The sequence below is a fragment of the Echinops telfairi genome, unplaced genomic scaffold, assembly GCF_000313985.2.
Source record: "Echinops telfairi isolate 266 unplaced genomic scaffold, ASM31398v2 ScPeMD7_7457;HRSCAF=8495, whole genome shotgun sequence".
In the NCBI taxonomy this organism is placed as follows: domain Eukaryota; kingdom Metazoa; phylum Chordata; class Mammalia; order Afrosoricida; family Tenrecidae; genus Echinops; species Echinops telfairi.
Genome location: NW_022111357.1, coordinates 44,956,321 through 44,973,544, shown reverse-complemented (window position 1 = coordinate 44,973,544; position 17,224 = coordinate 44,956,321). Strand labels below are relative to the sequence as shown.

Sequence of the window (17,224 nt, the reverse complement as noted above, 5' to 3'; positions counted from 1 at the left end):
GGACCCTGACACCCACACCCATGTCTGTGCCCCCTGAGGGCCTCCCAGCTTGTCTTAGCCACTCACCCGCACCCCACGCACATTGGACACCATGTCTCCTGGTTGTCATACACCTGACACCCCATAAACACCTGACACCACACACTTCACTGTCACCCCCACAGCCCCAGCCTTGTGCCCGCCGGGAGACCCACACAGCGGGGTCTGCACCCCCACATGCGACCTGACTCTTCTCTCCTTGTCAACTCCATCACACACCTGACACTGCACCCCCACTTGTGAGCCACCACATTACCTGAGCCTGGCTGTGTTCTGACACCCCCACATTCTGAGGCTGTGCACCCTCCCAGCCTAGCCTGCACCCCCTATATCTACACCTGAGCCTATGACTCGGCCCCCCACGAACTCAAACCTGTTCCTCCCCTTAGCTGACCTTGTTCACTTCCCGGTCTGTGCTCCTCATACTGAGTCCCCTTCATCATCCTAAGTCACAGCCCTCAAGACATCCCCCCATCTCCCCCTAGAGCCAGCAGACCCATCACCTCCCACACCTGCTGAGTGTCCCCACTGGCTCTCCCCACTGTGAGGTCTCTTCCTTTCCATTCACCGCCCTGCTCACACCTGAGCTCACATCTGGCACCTGTGTGAACCCCTCTGTCATCCTTCCCGCCCCCCAGGTCTCTAACATTCACCCAAAATTTGTATCTCTGGGCTGAATCCCCCATCTGCCTCCCACCCCCTCCCTGGAAACAGAAGTCACCCAGGTGTTGCTTCGTAATGGCAAAAACAGCTTTCTCCACTCTCCCTCTCCAGGGCCACACACAGAGCCCACCCTCTCCTGTGAGCCTCCTGGTCTCTGTGTCCCCCTCCCATCTCGCCTTCGTAGTCAGCCCCCGCCTCCTCTGCTCAGGCGTGACTTTGATGGGTCAGAAAGTTGAGCTGGAAGGAGTGGCGCTGGGACTGCCTGAGCTTGAGCCCGAGCCTTGGGACAGGGTGGAAGCAGGGTGCTCTTGCCGGTGTTGCCAGACTCTCTTGCCCTTGGGCTCCAGGCTCTGCTGGAGTTGGTTTTAGCTGCAACTGGGCAGTTTGCTGATCTGGGTGTGCAAGCGGGGCTCCAAGGCCCAGGAAACTGCTAAACCCAGGAGAGTAAGGACACACTTTCCACACTGAGGGAGCTCACGTTTCACTGCCTGGAGCGCCGGTCTGCAGAACCACAACCTGTGGTGCCAGGGGAGTGGTTTTTTCCTGGAACTTTGCAAGTTCCCAAGAGTGTGGCTTAAGTGCACAGTGGAGAAGGAAGCAGGCGCTGTGTTTACAGATCTGTGAAGGGCTGCTTCCCTGAGGCGGGAGGAGTGCAGCTTAACCTCCTGTCTCACTTGCAACGTTTGCAGAGGTCAGGATGTTTCACAGGGTCCTGACACCTTCAGCGTCTCTTGTGGAAACATAAGCCGTTTGGGTTTGCTGTCCAACTTCAGAAGAGGTCATTTAAAACATGTGTGTACATGTGTACACATTTACAAATACATACATTACAAGGGCGCTTCAAAAAGGTCCCTGAAAAAAATCTATTACCTTCTCATTCCATTTTTCCATGAACTCTTTTGAGGCCTCGTCATGTATGTATGAAGATGCACATGTATATCCGTGTACATGCACAGGCATGTGAGTATACATACACACGTGCTCATCAAGTTAATGGCATGCATGTGAGTGTGTGCATGCGCATGCTAATCTGTGAATAGATACAATAAAGACAAGGCCAAGCATAGACCTGGTGGCGCTGTCAGGTAAGTGTTGACCACTTACCAAAACGTCAGCAGTTCAAACCCATTAGCCACTCCTTATAAAAACAAGGGGGCTGTCTGCTCCTGTAAAGATTTACAGCCTCGGAAACCCCACACAGGGTCGGTCACTAGTGACTGGAATGGACTCATTCCATTGGAATGGCAGCAGGGTTGGGTTATACACGTTATACACGTATCCATCCCAGCATGGTTGTAGCTGTGGATGCGCTGATTCCTGAGCACCCCACAAGTATCGGTCGACATGGGACTGCTCCAAAGCATTCCAAGACTGACTGTTAGGAGGCAAATTGCCAGGCCTTTCTTCCTAGGCTCCTCTGGGAGAGTGGCAGAGTGCACAGCCCTTTCCATCACCCAGGGACTCCTGCGCCTGTGTGCGTGCACACATACCCAAAGGCGCTTCAAAAGTTCCTGGGAGTAAAGAATGAACAGATCATGGATCCCTTGAAGGGTCCTGACTCACAGGCAACCCACGTGTTACAGAGTAGAACAGCCTCCTGGAGTTTTCTTGGCTGTAACTTTGTTTTGTGTTTTAAATAGTTGTAGTGTACTTCATATAGTATACGATGTAACCATTCAATCACATGAAGAAGCATCATCCCCACAACCCAGGGTATGTTCAGAATCTCAGAATAGTTTCTTCTCAAACTAGTTGTTAGCTCTCCATTCCGGGCCCCCAGTTCTCCCCTGCCATGCCCCTAGGCAATCATCAGTCTAGTTACTGTCCATCCAGGGCTGCAAACAACACTGACCAGGCACAACTGGAAAACCTCAAACCAAAAGGCAGCAGAAACTATCAAGAGACTGTAACAACCTTAAAAGGGGTTAAGAGGGCGCTCAAAGGATAGGGTCTCACTTCTAACCCAGTGGTGCTCGATCTTCCTCATGCCGTGACCCCCCCTACACCATAACATTTTTGTTGCTACTTCATAACTGTATTATTGCTACTGTTATGAATCGGGCGACCCCTGTGAAAGGACCGAAGAGGTCGAGACCCACAGGTTGAGAACCGCTTCTCTAACAACTGCATCTGCCGTTGTTCGGTTTGCCGGGGTTTTTTGCTTGCGGGCGGGTTTTGCCCTTCCTTGGCCGGTGTCAGACGGGATTCACCCATGCGGGGACCCTGCAAAGGGATTTGGGGTTGGCTGTGGCTTTCATGGAAACAAATTGTCAGGCCTTCCATTTGAAACACTGCTGGGTGGATTAAATCCACCAAGCTTAGGTTGGCAGTCACTGGCAAACGACTCTCACCCCCTAGGCAACACACACACACCCATACCCCCGGCTGTCAAGTTACTTCTGCCTCACAGCCACCCTTTGGACAGAGTAGAACAACTCTTGGCCTTCTGCGATGGTCTGTCTGTCAGGGGCCACCAGCCTCATCCATCGCCCAAGGAGTAGCAGCTGGTGGGTTAGAACTGCCAACTGCGATGAGCAGCCCGCTGTGCCACCAGGGCTCCGCACGCGTGAAATGTCGTGTACCGACTTGGACAAAGCAAGAGGGAATGCAAACAGCTTAGAAGGGGCGGAGAGTAAACACAGCAGGCCTTTCTCCTCTCCTGGACCCGCCGCCTCCGGGCTCCCAAAGCAGCCCCCATGCGTGAGGAAGGTCTCTCCTGCAGCCTCCTTGAGATCCTCCAGAGCTGGGAGGAGGTGGCATGGCAGTAATGCCATTTGGCCCTCTGGCCCAGTGGGGCATTTCCTTGGCCAGAGTATTAGTTATTTAACCAGGCCCACTTGGAGTTTGCTTTTGCTGACAGCTGCGATTAACAGATAGGCGTGTGCATTCACCAAATAGTGGGAGGAGCACTGCTCGCACCCTCACCCCCGCCCCCATGCCTGCCGGAGGGAGGTAGTTACAAGCCTTCCTGCCTATCCCAGCAGGTGGCACTGCCCTGCCGTCCCTGGCCTCCTAGCTGTGACTCAGTCAAAGGCATCTCCCTTCTCTCTGTCCCGAGCTGCCCCCTCCTTGCCCTCTGCCCCGCCTCCTCTGTGAAGGGGGACAATGCCTGCCTCTTCCCTCCCTGTGTCAGGAAGGTCATTATCAAGCTTGCTGGGCTCCAGTCTGAGGAGCAGGAAACCGCCCAGGAGGCCTTGAGAGTCTGTGCACTGCCCTCGCTGTGGGAGCGGGCTGCTGTGACAGTTGGTCATGCGGCTGGTTTAGCTACCTGTTCCTCGTCCGCCGTCAGAGGCATGTTGAGGCCCCGCTCTTCGGAGCTGTGGGGGCTGGCAGAAGAGGGGTGCTCAAATGCTGGCACGTGGGGCTGCAGGAAGAACAGTTGGCTGGGAGGCCCACACGGCTGTTTGGATTTGGTTTGTTGTTTCCATGGAGGTCTGGCAAAAGGCTAGGCTGTCACGTGACGTGGAGGCAAGGCTGGGATGTGAAATCTACCGGGGAAGTTGTTCAGTGCCGTCTGCGTTTCCTCACCACTGGTGCCAGGTGTGTTTGGGAGGTGGGGGCAAGTAGGGAAGGCTTGTCTCTGCGAGGCCTCCATCGGATGTGAGTGTGTTCCTCCTCTTTCCTTGTTGAGCAATTGGAACGGCAAGAGAACGGTGTCTGTCCACTCAGTGCGGCTGCATGTCTGTCAGAGTAGAACCGTGCTCTAACGGTCTGCAAGGTCGAATGATGGGGAAGTGGACCCCAGGCCTTTCTTCCCCGGCTCTAACCTTCTGGCTGCTTTTAGAGCTTCCGCGCTGAGCACCAGGTCTGCAGGAGGCTGAGGATCCCAGGGAAAGCCCCAAATCCGTGCGCAGAGTCCCCGTTGAATTCCTTCTGACCATTAACCAGGGATGTGTACCGTCTTGCCCTCAGACAGGGTGCACAGGAAAGTGGGTAACCATCCCCACACTACCCCCCACCACCAGCCCAGACAGGGTGGTCTCACTTAAGGGCTTGCCTGGATGTGTCCCTGATGGAGGTCACCATGCTGGGTCATGCCCTGACTGGCTGGACCCATCCTGTAAGCACTCTGTCTAACAGAATGCATGAGGCCCAACCACAGCCCGTGCCTGCTGCTGTACCTGTGACGCATTGATCGGTCGCCAGTCACGCTTCAGTGGCAGTTTCTGTTGCCCTCCTGTGCCCTTATTGAGTCTCACGGACTTCTGAAAACCCCTGGATGCCTTATAACCTCGCGCTGATGGTCTCCCCCTCCGGAGGAGGTCTCTGGATCCTGGTCTTGTCTTTGTCTTCTTTAAGACTTAATAAATGTCCTCCTGAAATTATATTTGAGATTTGGGGGCCTAAAACAGGTTAGCAGCCAAGCTCTTTCACCTTTGTGGGCACCACTCAGGGACCCTCCCTTGGGAGTTACCCAAACCAAAATCCACCGATTGGATCTCAGCTCCTGGGGCAGGATTCTGGAAAAGCTCAGAATTGTTAGCCTGTTTGCGTTTCGTGAGAGGGCAGTATTAAAATGCCTTGCCGCTCTCTGTAATTCTGACCCGCTTCTCAATCAGATCTATGTGGTGCACTCCTGTAAACCGAGGACACAGGAGAGGCAGCAAAGAGCCACACTGGCACCCAGCTCTGGGCCCGGCCCTGGCCCCCGGGCTCCGGCTGTTTTTAAAAGGTGTTTCTTCAACATTGGTCGTCTTCACAGTGAACCTTGTTTTTTGTTTTTCCTGTGATGGCTTTGAGGCAAGAGGCTTCCATCCCAGAGTCTCAGCTAGGCTTTCCCCCTGCCAAAAGCTTGACCAGCAGGGCCACTGACCCCAGAGGAGAGAATGACCCCAGGACTAGGGGGCAGGTCACTGTGAGAGAGGCAGGCCCACCCCACTGAGCAGCCAAAAGCCTCTGCTGAGCCATTTGGGGCTCGATTCAAGCCTGTGCTTGTCCAGGTGCCTTTGGGGGAAGGGCGTCTCTGTGTGTCTTCATTGTAAAACAGGCATTCAGCAAATTCTGCGTGTACAGTTCAGTGACAGTGAATTGAAGGCCCATCCTTGAAGGCGGGCCACGATTCTCACCCTCCTTTCGTGCTTGTGTACATCAGCGACCTCTAAGTTTCCTTTCTAATCTTTCGAGGCCCTGTGGCCAACTTGATCCCACAGAGACAGGGCTTGAAAAGGCACGATGCCCAAAGGAGATATTCTGTCCAACGACTTAAGTTGAATTCGCTGTGGCTAGTGCATCGGGCAGATCTGCCGCCCACGGTCTCTTGACAGTGTTGAAGAACCAAGGGGTCACTCTAAAGACTGAGGTGTGCCTGACCCAAGCCTTGTCTTTTCAGTCGACTCAGCTGCATGTGAATGTTGGACGGTGGATCAGGAAGACTGGACAAGAGTGGATTCACTTGCATGTGGGTGTGGGCAGTGACTGTGCACAGGACCGTGAAGGGCCAGAGCACACCTGTCCTGGGAGAAGCACGGCCAGAATGCCCCTTAGAAGCAACGATGATCCCCTTGCAGAAGGGTCTCCGGGAGGAGATGAGCCAGGCAGGGTGCGATGTAGCAACGATGAAAACAACTTTCCTCTAGTTCCTAAATGCTTCCTCCCCCCACTATCATGATCCCAATTCTACCTTGCAAGTCTGGCTAGACCAGAGGATGTACACTGGTACAGATAGGAACTGGAAACACAGGGAATCCAGGGTGGATGATCCCTTCAAGACCAGTGGTGTGAGTGGCGATACTGGGAGTGTAGAGGGAGGGTGGGTTGGAAATGGGGAACAGATTACAAGGATCTACATGTGACCTCCTCCCTGGGGGATGGACAACAGAAAAGTGGGTGAAGGGAGATGTCGGACAGGGCAAGATATGACAAAATAATAATTTATAAATTATCAAGGGTTCATGAGGGAGGGAGGGAGGGAGGGAGGGGAAAAAATCTGAGGAGCTGATGCCAGGGGCTTAGGTGGAGAGCAAATGTTTTGAGAATGATGAGGGCAATGAATGTACAAATGTGCTTTACACAATTGAGGTATGCATGGACTGTGATAAGAGTTGTATGAGCCCCTAATAAAACGATTAAAAAAAAGAAGACGCGATGGCGTCTCAGCAGGGTGGACGGTGTTATCAGGAGAGGCCAGCCCCAGGAAAGGGATATCGAACTTGGGGAAGTCCCTGTTTGGTTTCTCAGGCCTCCGGGACACTTGGGTTTATTGAAATATTAAAGGTGATCTCAGGACAGTCATTTCGAGGTGGCTCCAGACAGTCTGCCCCTGGGGAATTATTTTCCACATTTCTTTCTCCTTTTGATCAGGATTCAAGTTTGCTGCCTTATCAGAAGCATGTCGTTTCTGCTCCTCCCTGTGCAGACAAGGCTCCTGCCTGAAGCCACTTAGCTTTCCTTGCTGCACTGGTCAGTGGCGCAGCGGTTAAGCGCCCCATTCTGCAATCTCACCCAGGACTGGCCTTGAGTCAGACAGTTCCGGGGGCCACTGTTGTTTCAATCAGGAGAAGGGCACCTCCGTCAGGCTGATGTGGGGCCAGCAGGCTCGGGGGTGAGAGCGTGTCCCCCACCCCACACAGTCCTGGGGTTAGGGAGAGGTGGTGACAGCTCCCGCTCGTGGGGCCTGCGCCAGTCAGTCCCCCACCGTGTGGAGGGGCGTCTTCCCTAATGACTCATCCGAGGAACACGAGCTGGTCTCGCCACGCCCGTCCTCGCTTCTCAGGAGCCTTCTGGCCCTGTTTCTTCCGAGCCCACTGGGTTGGTCCACGGGGCAGTTTGTGGCATGTGCGTTCGAATGGTGTCGCTCCTAGCATCATGGCAACAGGCAGGGCCCCACAGTGGGACAGACTGACGGATGGGTGGTGGTAGCCCCTGACAAGCCTGTTCGTCACCTGCCCACACAGAAGAGCAGGGCCTGGAGAGAGCAAATAAGGGTGTTTCGCACCCTGCTCTCCAGTCCCCGGGGCCAGGGCTTGCCGAGCTGAGAGATCAGCCCTGCCGTGACCCGGGTTCCCCACCTGGAGGGGAGGACCCAGATCCATTCCCACCCAGTGCACCTCCACTTGTCGCTGGAGGCTTATGTGTTGCTAGGCTGCTGAACCGGTTTCAGCTGAGCTTCCAGACCAGCGGTTCTCAACCTGTGGGTCGCGACCCCTTTGGGGCGGGTCAAACGACCCTTTCACGGGGGTTGCCTGATTCATAACAATACCAGCAAAATGACAGTGATGAAGCCACAATGAAAATAATTTTATGGTTGGGGGTCACCACCACGTGAGGACCTGTATGACAGGGTCTCGGCCTTACGAAGGTTGACACCCACTGCCCCAGACTGAGACAGACTAGGAAGAAAGGCCTGGTGGCCCACTTGTGAACATTAGCCAGTGGAACCCTCTGCTCACAGTGGGTGAACCGGCAGCCAAGCATGGAGAGGGTGCAGAGCCGGGCAGTGCTTCCTTCAGGAGGAGGGGCAGGCCTTGGCCCAAAGGTACTTGTTGTGTGAGGGGCCAGACCGACCCAGGTGGCCTGCCTCCAGACCTTGACTGTCCACCACGCAGCAAAGATATTACAGCGCCCTGGGTGACTCCATGCAGTGCTGATCGAGTGTGCATCCCCAGCACAGCATTGTCTCAGGTGTGGTGAGCACCCACAGGCCCCCATGAGAGCCAAGCCCAGACCTGGGCGTATCCCGGAAGTGCTCACACTGCCCCCGAGTGGCCGTATCATGTAACTGCTTGGTCCTGCAAGGAGGTCGCCCAGGCTGGGATTCATTCAGCCCAGGGGTGGGGAGGCTCCCTGAGGTCAGGAACTCAGGAAGGCTGGCCTAGATGGCAGAGCCTGTGAGCAGAGAGGACAGGACAAGCTTGGCGCTCCAGGAGCTGGCGTTGACTGAGGCACAGGCCAACAATCGTGAGGGCTGGGTGCTAGCTCTCGTGGCTGGAAAAGCCCATCGTGGCTTGGACAGTGTCTGACCCCAAGCCAGTTGTGGACATGGCTCAGTCAGAGCCCCAAACCCAGAACCCACAGCTTGTGCGCCCCGGGTGGGCAAGGCCCACTTCTGGGCCAGCAAAGCCACAGTTTGAAGCAACCTAGCCTCACAGGTCCAGAGTGGGCCATGATCCCTGGACACCCATGGCAGGGCGGAGGTCAGCAGCTCTGCCCCAGCCAGCAGTAGGCAGGCTGGTCAACACTGCCACAAAGGAGGCGGCTCTCAGAACACTGCCTTGAGAAGCAGCAGGTGTGGGGTAAGAAGGCGCCCTGGCCCAGAGGACACGGGCCTGCAGCAGGACAGGCCTCTGGTGGCTCATGAGCAGGCTTTCCAGGAGGAGCCTGCTCCACTTACGCTGGTATTTACTGGGCACACTGATCTAGGCTGCTGTGGGGAGCGCAGACTGTGCACTAAGAGGGGTGCTTGGGTAAGGTGACCAGACGTCCCGCTTTTGGTGGGACAGTCCGGATTTTTAACAATGTTTCCCGCGTCCCACAGTGTTTTTTAAAAAGTCCCGATTTTTGGAAAGAATGCACGACAAGCTAGGGTATACGGTTTTCGACTGCCATGTGGCTATTTCGCTGGATATGAGTTTTATCAATGGTGTCCCGCTTTACCAATGTTAAAATCTGGTCACCTTATGCTTGGGGGAGGTAAACCTGGGAATGGGGTGCTGGTAGTGAACACAAGTCTTGGGGCTGTGAAAGGAGAGACCTATTTTCCACACCCCCCATATGCTCCTTAGGGACTAGGACTTTTACTACCACCTCTTAACTATGCCTCAGCCACCAGCCCAGGAAGGTGGCAGCGATGAGAAATGGAAGCCAAGCTGGGCGGTTAAATGAGGTGTCAAGGTCACAGGCTGGACCTGGCTTTCCCCAGCACCCGTGGGTGTGGCAGGGAGCCTGTGCGCCTGTCCTTCAGAGAAGGAGGCGGTCGACAAAAGTTCACGCACAGTCATGCAGGGTTCCTGAAAAGGCAGCCGGCAGCACCTGTGAGCTGAACATGCCTCCTGACCCTAGCCTTTCAGGCACCCACAGAGGCGAGTGGGGCAGGCGCAACGGGCAGCAGGTAACTGTTGGAGAGGAGAGGCCAGCACATTTAGGATGGGCCTTGATGGATACATAGGAGTTTTCCAGGCATGGGGTGGGAGCAGTAGGAAACGTTCCCCAAAAAAACCTGGTGTTTTGGGAGTTCGTTCATGCCACTAGCAAACAATTATTGAAGACTGGCCAGGGGCAGAGCTAGATACTGCCCCCCCCCTCCCCGCAAGTGTCAAGGCTGGGCGGGGGTGGGGGAGGGGGCTGGTGGAGTGGTGAAGACCAAGGAGACCCTCCGAGCAGAGGGAGTCGTACTGAGAGGCTTGGTTTGTTTTGGTGGCTGGACTATTGAAAGTCATGCCGCAAGGCAGGTTGGGACAGGTGTCAGCAATGTCTGTGAGGAACGGGAGCTGCAGGTCACTCTGGAGCCTTCTGCCGTCAGCCAGGTTGTGGGTGTCTGTGTAACCGGAAACTGCAGCCCCAGGTGGGCACCTCCAAAGTGGGCTCGAAGCCGACACAGAAGCGCCCTGCTTGGTCCATCAGGCTTAGCAAGGAGCCACGGGGTGTAAATTTAGACTTGGGGGTTAACCAGTCCAGAGAAACAGCTTGTTGTTGAAACTGCTTCCAACTGGTTTGAACCAGCTCAGTCATGCTGACGTGGTGAAATTGGAATTAGCCCAAATATGCAAAATGTGAGTGTACCAGAAGGAGAAAAATTGCAGGTGAGCGATTCGGAATGGGAAACCCCCGCAGGGGCAGAGCGAGCCACATCAGGAGGGCAATGCGCCTTGAAAGGGCACAGCCAGCGCCGCCATTGAGCGGGCAGCGAAGAGTATGATTCTGGCTCGGCCGCCCCAGACGGGCTTCCCATGCAGTATGCACACTGCCCTGGGCTTTTAAGAGGGAGACGGGGTTGCTAGCAGAGCACCGACCCATCGTTTTTCTAGGGGTTAAACTGCGGCTTCTTTTCTATCCTATGAAAACAGATCAGGGTTCATTCCAGGGGGCCCTCTGGCCGAGCCTTTGCATTTCTCCTCCAGAGAAGTTGGATTCGATGAAGAATCCAGCATTTCTCTCCCGGAGAAGCCGGATCCTATGAAGAAGAGTGTGGTGTCGGAATTAGAGGAAGGCTTTCGAACAACCTGCTCCACGCTTGCTGCTGAAAGTGAGGGGGACTTGAGGCACATGCTGATGAAGATCAAGGTTGCAACCTGCAGTGGGGATGACTTTACGGGGCATAAAGAAGACAAAAATGCTCCTAACGGGACCGGTCGGTAACATCACGGTAAACGGAGAAAAGACTGAGGTGGTCAAGGATTTGCCTTGCTGGAGTCCACAGTCAAGGCCATGGAGGCAGCAGTCAGGAGACCAGATGATGGATTGCACCTGGGTAAATCTGCTGCACGAGGCCTCTTCCAAATACTGGAAGCAAGGACATTCCTTTGACCACGAAGATGCACCTGACGCCAGCCGTGGGACTTTCAGTCTCCTCGTCTGCATGTGGAAGTTGGACGTTGACGAAGGAAGGCCGAAGACTCAATGGACGAGATGAACGGGCGCAGGGGTGGGCGCAGGGGCAGCGTCAGTAGCTCAGACGTAGGAACACTGAGGGTGGCGCAGGAGCAGCAGGGTTTCCTTCTGGGGGCCCCGGGGTGGCTGTGAGTCAGAACCAACCTGACCCCCCACGGACACTGACTCAGCTCTCCGGTTTAACAGGAACCCGGAGCGATTCTTCTGTGTGCCTCGGAGTCACCTGGCCTCACCTACCCTCCGTGTCTGGGGTAGAAAATGCCCGGTCTCAGCAAGGTGTTGAGCTAGAACAAACTCCTTCTAGCCCAGGCTGTGGCCCAGTGGCGTCCAGTGGGGCCTATGCCACGGAGGCTTCTCGTGGCTGTGGCTTTTCAGAATCAGGGTGCTAGACCCTCCTCTCAAGTCGCCTCTGATGTTGCACCTGCCGATGCCACCCCCGGCCCTGGGTCAAACACAAGGGGGCTTCCCACCCTGAAGCACACAATTCCCTGGCGAGGAGGACCTTCCGTCACGCACCCACCACTTCTGCCTCGTTCCCGAACATTCTCTTCACCCAGAAGGAGACCCCGTACCCATAAGCAGTCACTCTGTTGGAAGGCATCGGGGCCGTTTAGTACGTCCCAGGGTGGTGCTGTCAGGTGAGCGTCCGGCTGCTCACAGCAAGGTCCAGAGGTTCCATCCCACCAGCTGCTCCTCAAGGGAAAGACGAGGCTGCCTGTTCCCGTCAAGATGTACAGCCTGAGAAGCCCTTTCTAGGTCTAGGCCCGTGGGGTTTTCTGGGTGGTCGCATGCTAGAGGGCATTCGTGCCATTTACTAAGCCCTTTACCAGGTTCGAGGGCCCAATGGTCAGAGGTAGGACCCCCCACACACACACACCTCGCCTTCCAAAGGGGAGAGCCAGGTTTGGGCCCTAGCCAGTGCACAGCCCACACTCATCTGTCATTACAGGGCTGCATGCTGCTGAAGGCCTGCTGAGCTCTAGTAAAGAGTTACAATCTGGGAACCCCACAGAGGCAGCTAGTCCTACCCTGCCCCTGGGGGTCACTATGAGCCAGCACCCATCGACTCAATGGCATTGAGTTTAGTGTCCGTGTGGCGCGGCCGTTGGTGAGGCCGGCGGAAGTTCTCAGGCTACGCGGGGGCCGCTGCGGACAGTGTGTCCATTCCCAGGAAGTCTCGTCAGTTTACTGTCCTCACTCTCACTGGGACAGCATCTGGACACCTGGGCCTGGCCGGCAGGTCCTTTGTCCCACTTGACTGAGCTTGGTCTGTCCCCCACAGCGAGGGCAGCTCACACCTCCCTGGAGGAACCCGGAAGCAGCCCTCCCGAGGTGAAGAGTCCGTTTCCTGGAAGTGTGTGTGGGCCTGGGCACAGGCCCTTGTCCACCCAGCCCGGTAGAGGGGGAGTGTGGGTGCCTCCCTCCCAGCCCGCCGCCCCTCCCCTCCTGCTGCTGTGCCACCCAGGGGCAGCCCCGCCTCTCTGTGCCCATCGGTCAATCATTGAGCCACAACTCAGGGCAGTTGGTGTGGCCGTGGAGAAGGTACAGGGCTCTGTCCCTGGCCAGGTGGGGCGGGGGGGGGGGGGGGGGGGGGGTCCCTTCTCATCGTCCCTCTGCCCCCAGGACCAAGACTCCGCCCCGCAGGCCTGGGATGGGGGATGGTGTGAAGGAGGCTGCTGCACCCCTGCGGGAGGAGGCCGAGCCAGCCCTGCACGCCCCCACCTCCAAAAAGGCAAGCACGCGCACCCCCACCCTGCCCTGCACTCCTCCCTGCACCCCACCCTGTGACCCCACCCTGCCCTGTGCCCCCCACCCTGCGTCCTGCACCCCCTCAGCCAAAGCTGACCACTGCTTCTCTCTCCCTGCTTCCACCAAATCACAGACCCTCATCATTCTATCCCACCCACCGCCCAAGACCCTTCTGTGTGTCCGCAGCTGGGGGGTGGCCAGGTGGTAGGTGGGGGCCCCTGGCGTCTGAGGTGAGCCCCCTGACCAGATCTGGCTAGGAAGCTGGGGCGAAGAGGGGCCTGGGAGCCGCTTTTCCTCCCCCACTGGTGGAGACGAACGTTTTGGGCAAACACTGGAGTCTAACATGTCTTGTTGGCAGGGGGTGGGGGAAGCTGAGCCAACTGTGAGAGGGGCCTGGGAGACCAGGGGGGAGGGGCTGGGATGGCCTCCGAGGGCAAGAATGGCCTGGGGACAGTAGGAGGCTGGGTCCTGCCATCCCCAGCCCACCCCAACCACACGAATTACAGCAATGTTCCCCTGGGAGAGCTGGCCAAGTGTGTGCCCTGCACCCCTCAATGCAGAACCCCGGTTCCACCTGACCCACAGCCTGGCTCAAGCTCAGAGTCTGGTCTCACGCCCGCTGGGGCAGGACCCAGAGGCCACTTGGCCAGAGGCCACTCTGGTGTCATCCTTTGATCTGTCCCCGAATCTCAGGTGGCCCTGGGCTAGCAGGCAGACCAGGTGTCCACCCTGCAGTCACTGCTCCAGGAACCGTGTGCGGAAGGCAGTGAGTGCAGGGGGGCCTGGCCCAGGTTGTCGTGTGGTTCTCAGTATCAGCCATCAGCACCCATGGGGTAGCAGTCTAGAAATCTTACCATCTTCTGCGTTGGCCAAATCTGCTAGGAAAAAAGTATTCTTGGAGCGTTGAAGATCCCAGATGGCCTCAAGTCCTCCCTGAACGCAGGAACACTTTGTTCTAATAACCTGGCATTCTGTGATGCTCACCTTCCCGACAAGACTGCTGCAGACAAGATGGCACATAAGCAAATGTGGTGACGGCAGCTGATAGGGCCCGGCCACAGCCACGGCCTCTTCGATGCCCTCAACAGCGGGCAGAAGCAGGCGGGGAATCTGCGTGGCTGAGCATTGACGTTGGCAGGCCATTGGTGGCACTGTGGCCCGCTGTCAGAAGGAACAGATAGCTTGGTCTCAGAAGAAAGCCAGTCAGGAGGCTGCTGGGAAACAAAACTGGCGGCTGGCGGCTCTTGAGTTCACCCGGTCATGTTGGCTGCCACCTGTGGTAAAGAAGAGGGTGTGTGAAGGCACGGCGGCTCTCGGGAGACTGAGTCACCTGATGGCCAGCTGCAGCAGTGGTCACCATGGCGCCGGCAGTCTGTCGGACCTGCGTTCTCCACGAGGAGCACAGACCCAGCTCCACGGCCGCCGCCACCAACCCGGGCCTTGAAGCATGAGCTCGGAGCATCAGGACGCCGCCCCACCCTCGAGGCCCAGTGGGCAGTTTCCAGGGGAAGAATTCTGGCCGGAGGGCAGTTTCCAGGGGAAGAATTCTGGGAGCAGGTGGACAAGTGGCCCCCAGGATCAGCCGCTCCGATGGGGAGCACCCTTCTCTGGTGCCGAGGCTGGCGTCCTCTCCCATGGCTGTTGCCTCTCTGGGGTCACATGTGGCTCCCCCACTTCCCTCGAGGCTGTCTGCCTGCTCTCACCCCCTCACCCACCCAGTGGAGCTCTAGCACCGGTCATTGCTGCCTGCGCTGGACCTTGGAGCACCCTCTGTCTGCCTGTCTGTTTGCCTGTCTGTGTGTACCATGGAAGGGGCGGTGGCCAGCTTTTTAAGAATCCTGGGCACCACGTGCCCTGTGCTGGTGAGGGAGAAGAAGGAGTACGGAGTACGGAGACACTGGGTGGTGCGGCAGCCACGGCCGTGGAGGGTCCCCCTTCTGGCATCAGCCCACACGGTGGCGGTGGCTCTTCACCCCAAGAGAGGGTCGAGGCGCTGACCTGATGCTCATTCAAGGCCTCCCCGAGCCTCCCCTCAAACGTAGTAAGCCAGTATCTGACTGTACCCCTCAGCGCTGCCGACCCCAGGCCTGGAAGTGTGGCCCTGGAACCTTGAAACACATGCCCAGAGCTGAGACACCCTCCCTCACCAGGGACTTCAACTGAGAGCCTGGGGAGTTGGACCGGAGAGAGGAAGGGACAGGAAACAAGGCCAAGCCGGGGGATGAGGAGAGCGAGACCCTGGGACCTGGCCTCAGAGATCGTCTGCACCCATGGAGGACGCCAGGACCAGGGTTGCTGCGCGAGCACCCCGACTGTGACTGGCCACATCCCTGTCACCATCGACCACCGCATCCCTGCTGGGTCACCGTCAAGGTCCCGGTCCCCGAAGAGCCCTGGTCGCATAACGGTTACACAGGCTGCGCACTGCAAGGTCATCAGTTTGAAACCACTAGCCAGTCCGTGGGGGAAAGATGAGGCTTCCTACTCCTGCAAAGAGCTGGTCTTGGAAGCCCACAGGGGCAGTTCTACCCTGTCCTAGAGGGGCACTATGAGTCAGCCTCTACTCAGCCATGACCACCTTCATCACCGCCATCGTGTCCCCTTGACTGCCACCGTCACCATCACCCCACATTGTCAGCCATCGCCAGCCACCTCTCCCTTCCCTGTGACGGCGTAACCCAGATACTGGCCCCAGGCCTCCGGACTGGGGCTGTGGGGCTGCCCTGGGACATGGCTTGCCATGGCCAGGAGCCTGGGTATACACGGACAGGGGCCTGCCCAGATGTCCTGCTGTGCTGCCTGTCCCTCCTGTCTGAGTTTGTCCCTGAGGGTGATGCCCCTGACACCACTGTCCTGCACTTCCTTTCAGAGTGGCCGCCACGAAGTGCTCAGCTCCCTGCTATCCGGGGCCCTGGCCGGAGCGCTCGCCAAGACGGCAGTAGCCCCACTAGACCGAACCAAAATCATCTTCCAGGGTGCGTGGAACCCGCCCGGCTTCCCCAGGCCCCTCGGGGTTCTGAGGAGGAGGCCTGCCCCTCCACACTGCACCCCCAAACACTCTGCAGCCGTGCTCTCCCGGAGGCCCCAACCAGGGTTCTTCCACATGTAAGGTGGAGCCAGTGTGAGGATCAGAGAGCAGACACAACAGTGCGACACTTACACCCATACACACACCACCACCACCACCCTCAGTCCAGCAGGGGCACTTTGTCGTGGACAGCTGGTGGACCCCTGACCCACATGTCCTGGGGCCCAGGCTTCTCCCTGGAGCATGTACAAGCCCGACATGGGCCTGACATGGTTCCGGATGCCAATGCCCTTGGGAGTCTCAGCCTTGCTGTCCTGGAATAGGGAGTCGGGCGGGACCTTTCCTGCTTGGGGGCAGGGGAGGCTCCCAGGTAGAGGAGGATGAGCCCCTGGATTCTCAGGCCATTTCTCACAGACACTGGGGGCCATGCAGACAGAGGGGACACACCAGCAGGCGGGGTCAGGCAGCGTCCCTGTGTCCTGACCGGTGCTGTGTATTTCTCTTCCAGTGTCTTCAAAGAAATTCTCTGCCAAGGTGAGGTGCTGGGTCACGACTCCCCCGAGCCCAGCCCACTGCTGTCCTGGTAGACATGGGAAAAGGGGTGCCTCCCACCTATCCCCCCACCAGGCCCTAGGCTCCCCGGGGATGAGGGTGCAGGAGTGCTGGCCAGTTTTCGAGTCTAAGGTTCTTACGTAGAAATGGCCCTTGTGTCTCATGGGCGGGGCAGGGGCTAGGTTTTCTGAACCCCTACATTTTGTGGGGGCTCTGGCACAGTTCTCGGCATTACATCCTTAAGGCGGCAAACAATGTCAAATATAGACCAGTGCCGTCCCCCGCAGCTCAGGCCCCCTGGCAAACCAGCCCCCTGCTCACATCAGCAAGTCTGGGGTGGGGGGAGGGGGGCGGGGGTAGTGGGGGTAAGGAGGGGAGCAGTGTTGGGCCCCTGGCACAGGTCAGACCTGTGGCAAGGCAGGGGCTGGTGTCCCAGGCTGGCCTGTGACCTCTGCCCCCGCGCCCATCCTCCCATTTCCCGCCCCCAGGAGGCCTTCCGGCTGCTGTACTTCACCTACCTCAATGAGGGCTTCCTCAGCCTGTGGCGTGGGAACTCAGCCACCATGGTGCGCGTGGTGCCCTACGCCGCCATCCAGTTCAGCGCCCACGAGGAGTACAAGCGGGTGCTGGGGCGCTGCTATGGCTTCT

General features: G+C 57.5%; 1 protein-coding gene across 1 annotated transcript in view; it reads left to right on the top strand.

Moving 5' to 3' along the window:
• Positions 1-9,272: 9,272 nt before the first annotated feature.
• The window catches only part of SLC25A42 (solute carrier family 25 member 42), a 12,366-nt gene continuing 4,414 nt past the window's right edge, over positions 9,273-17,224 (top strand). Inside the window, exons 1-5 of the mRNA XM_004705517.3 lie at positions 9,273-9,748; positions 12,871-12,979; positions 15,866-15,971; positions 16,533-16,558; positions 17,065-17,219. Of these exons, the coding sequence (XP_004705574.1) occupies positions 12,899-12,979; positions 15,866-15,971; positions 16,533-16,558; positions 17,065-17,219 (368 nt within the window). The 5' untranslated portion in view covers positions 9,273-9,748; positions 12,871-12,898. The remainder of the gene's footprint in view (positions 9,749-12,870; positions 12,980-15,865; positions 15,972-16,532; positions 16,559-17,064; positions 17,220-17,224) is intronic.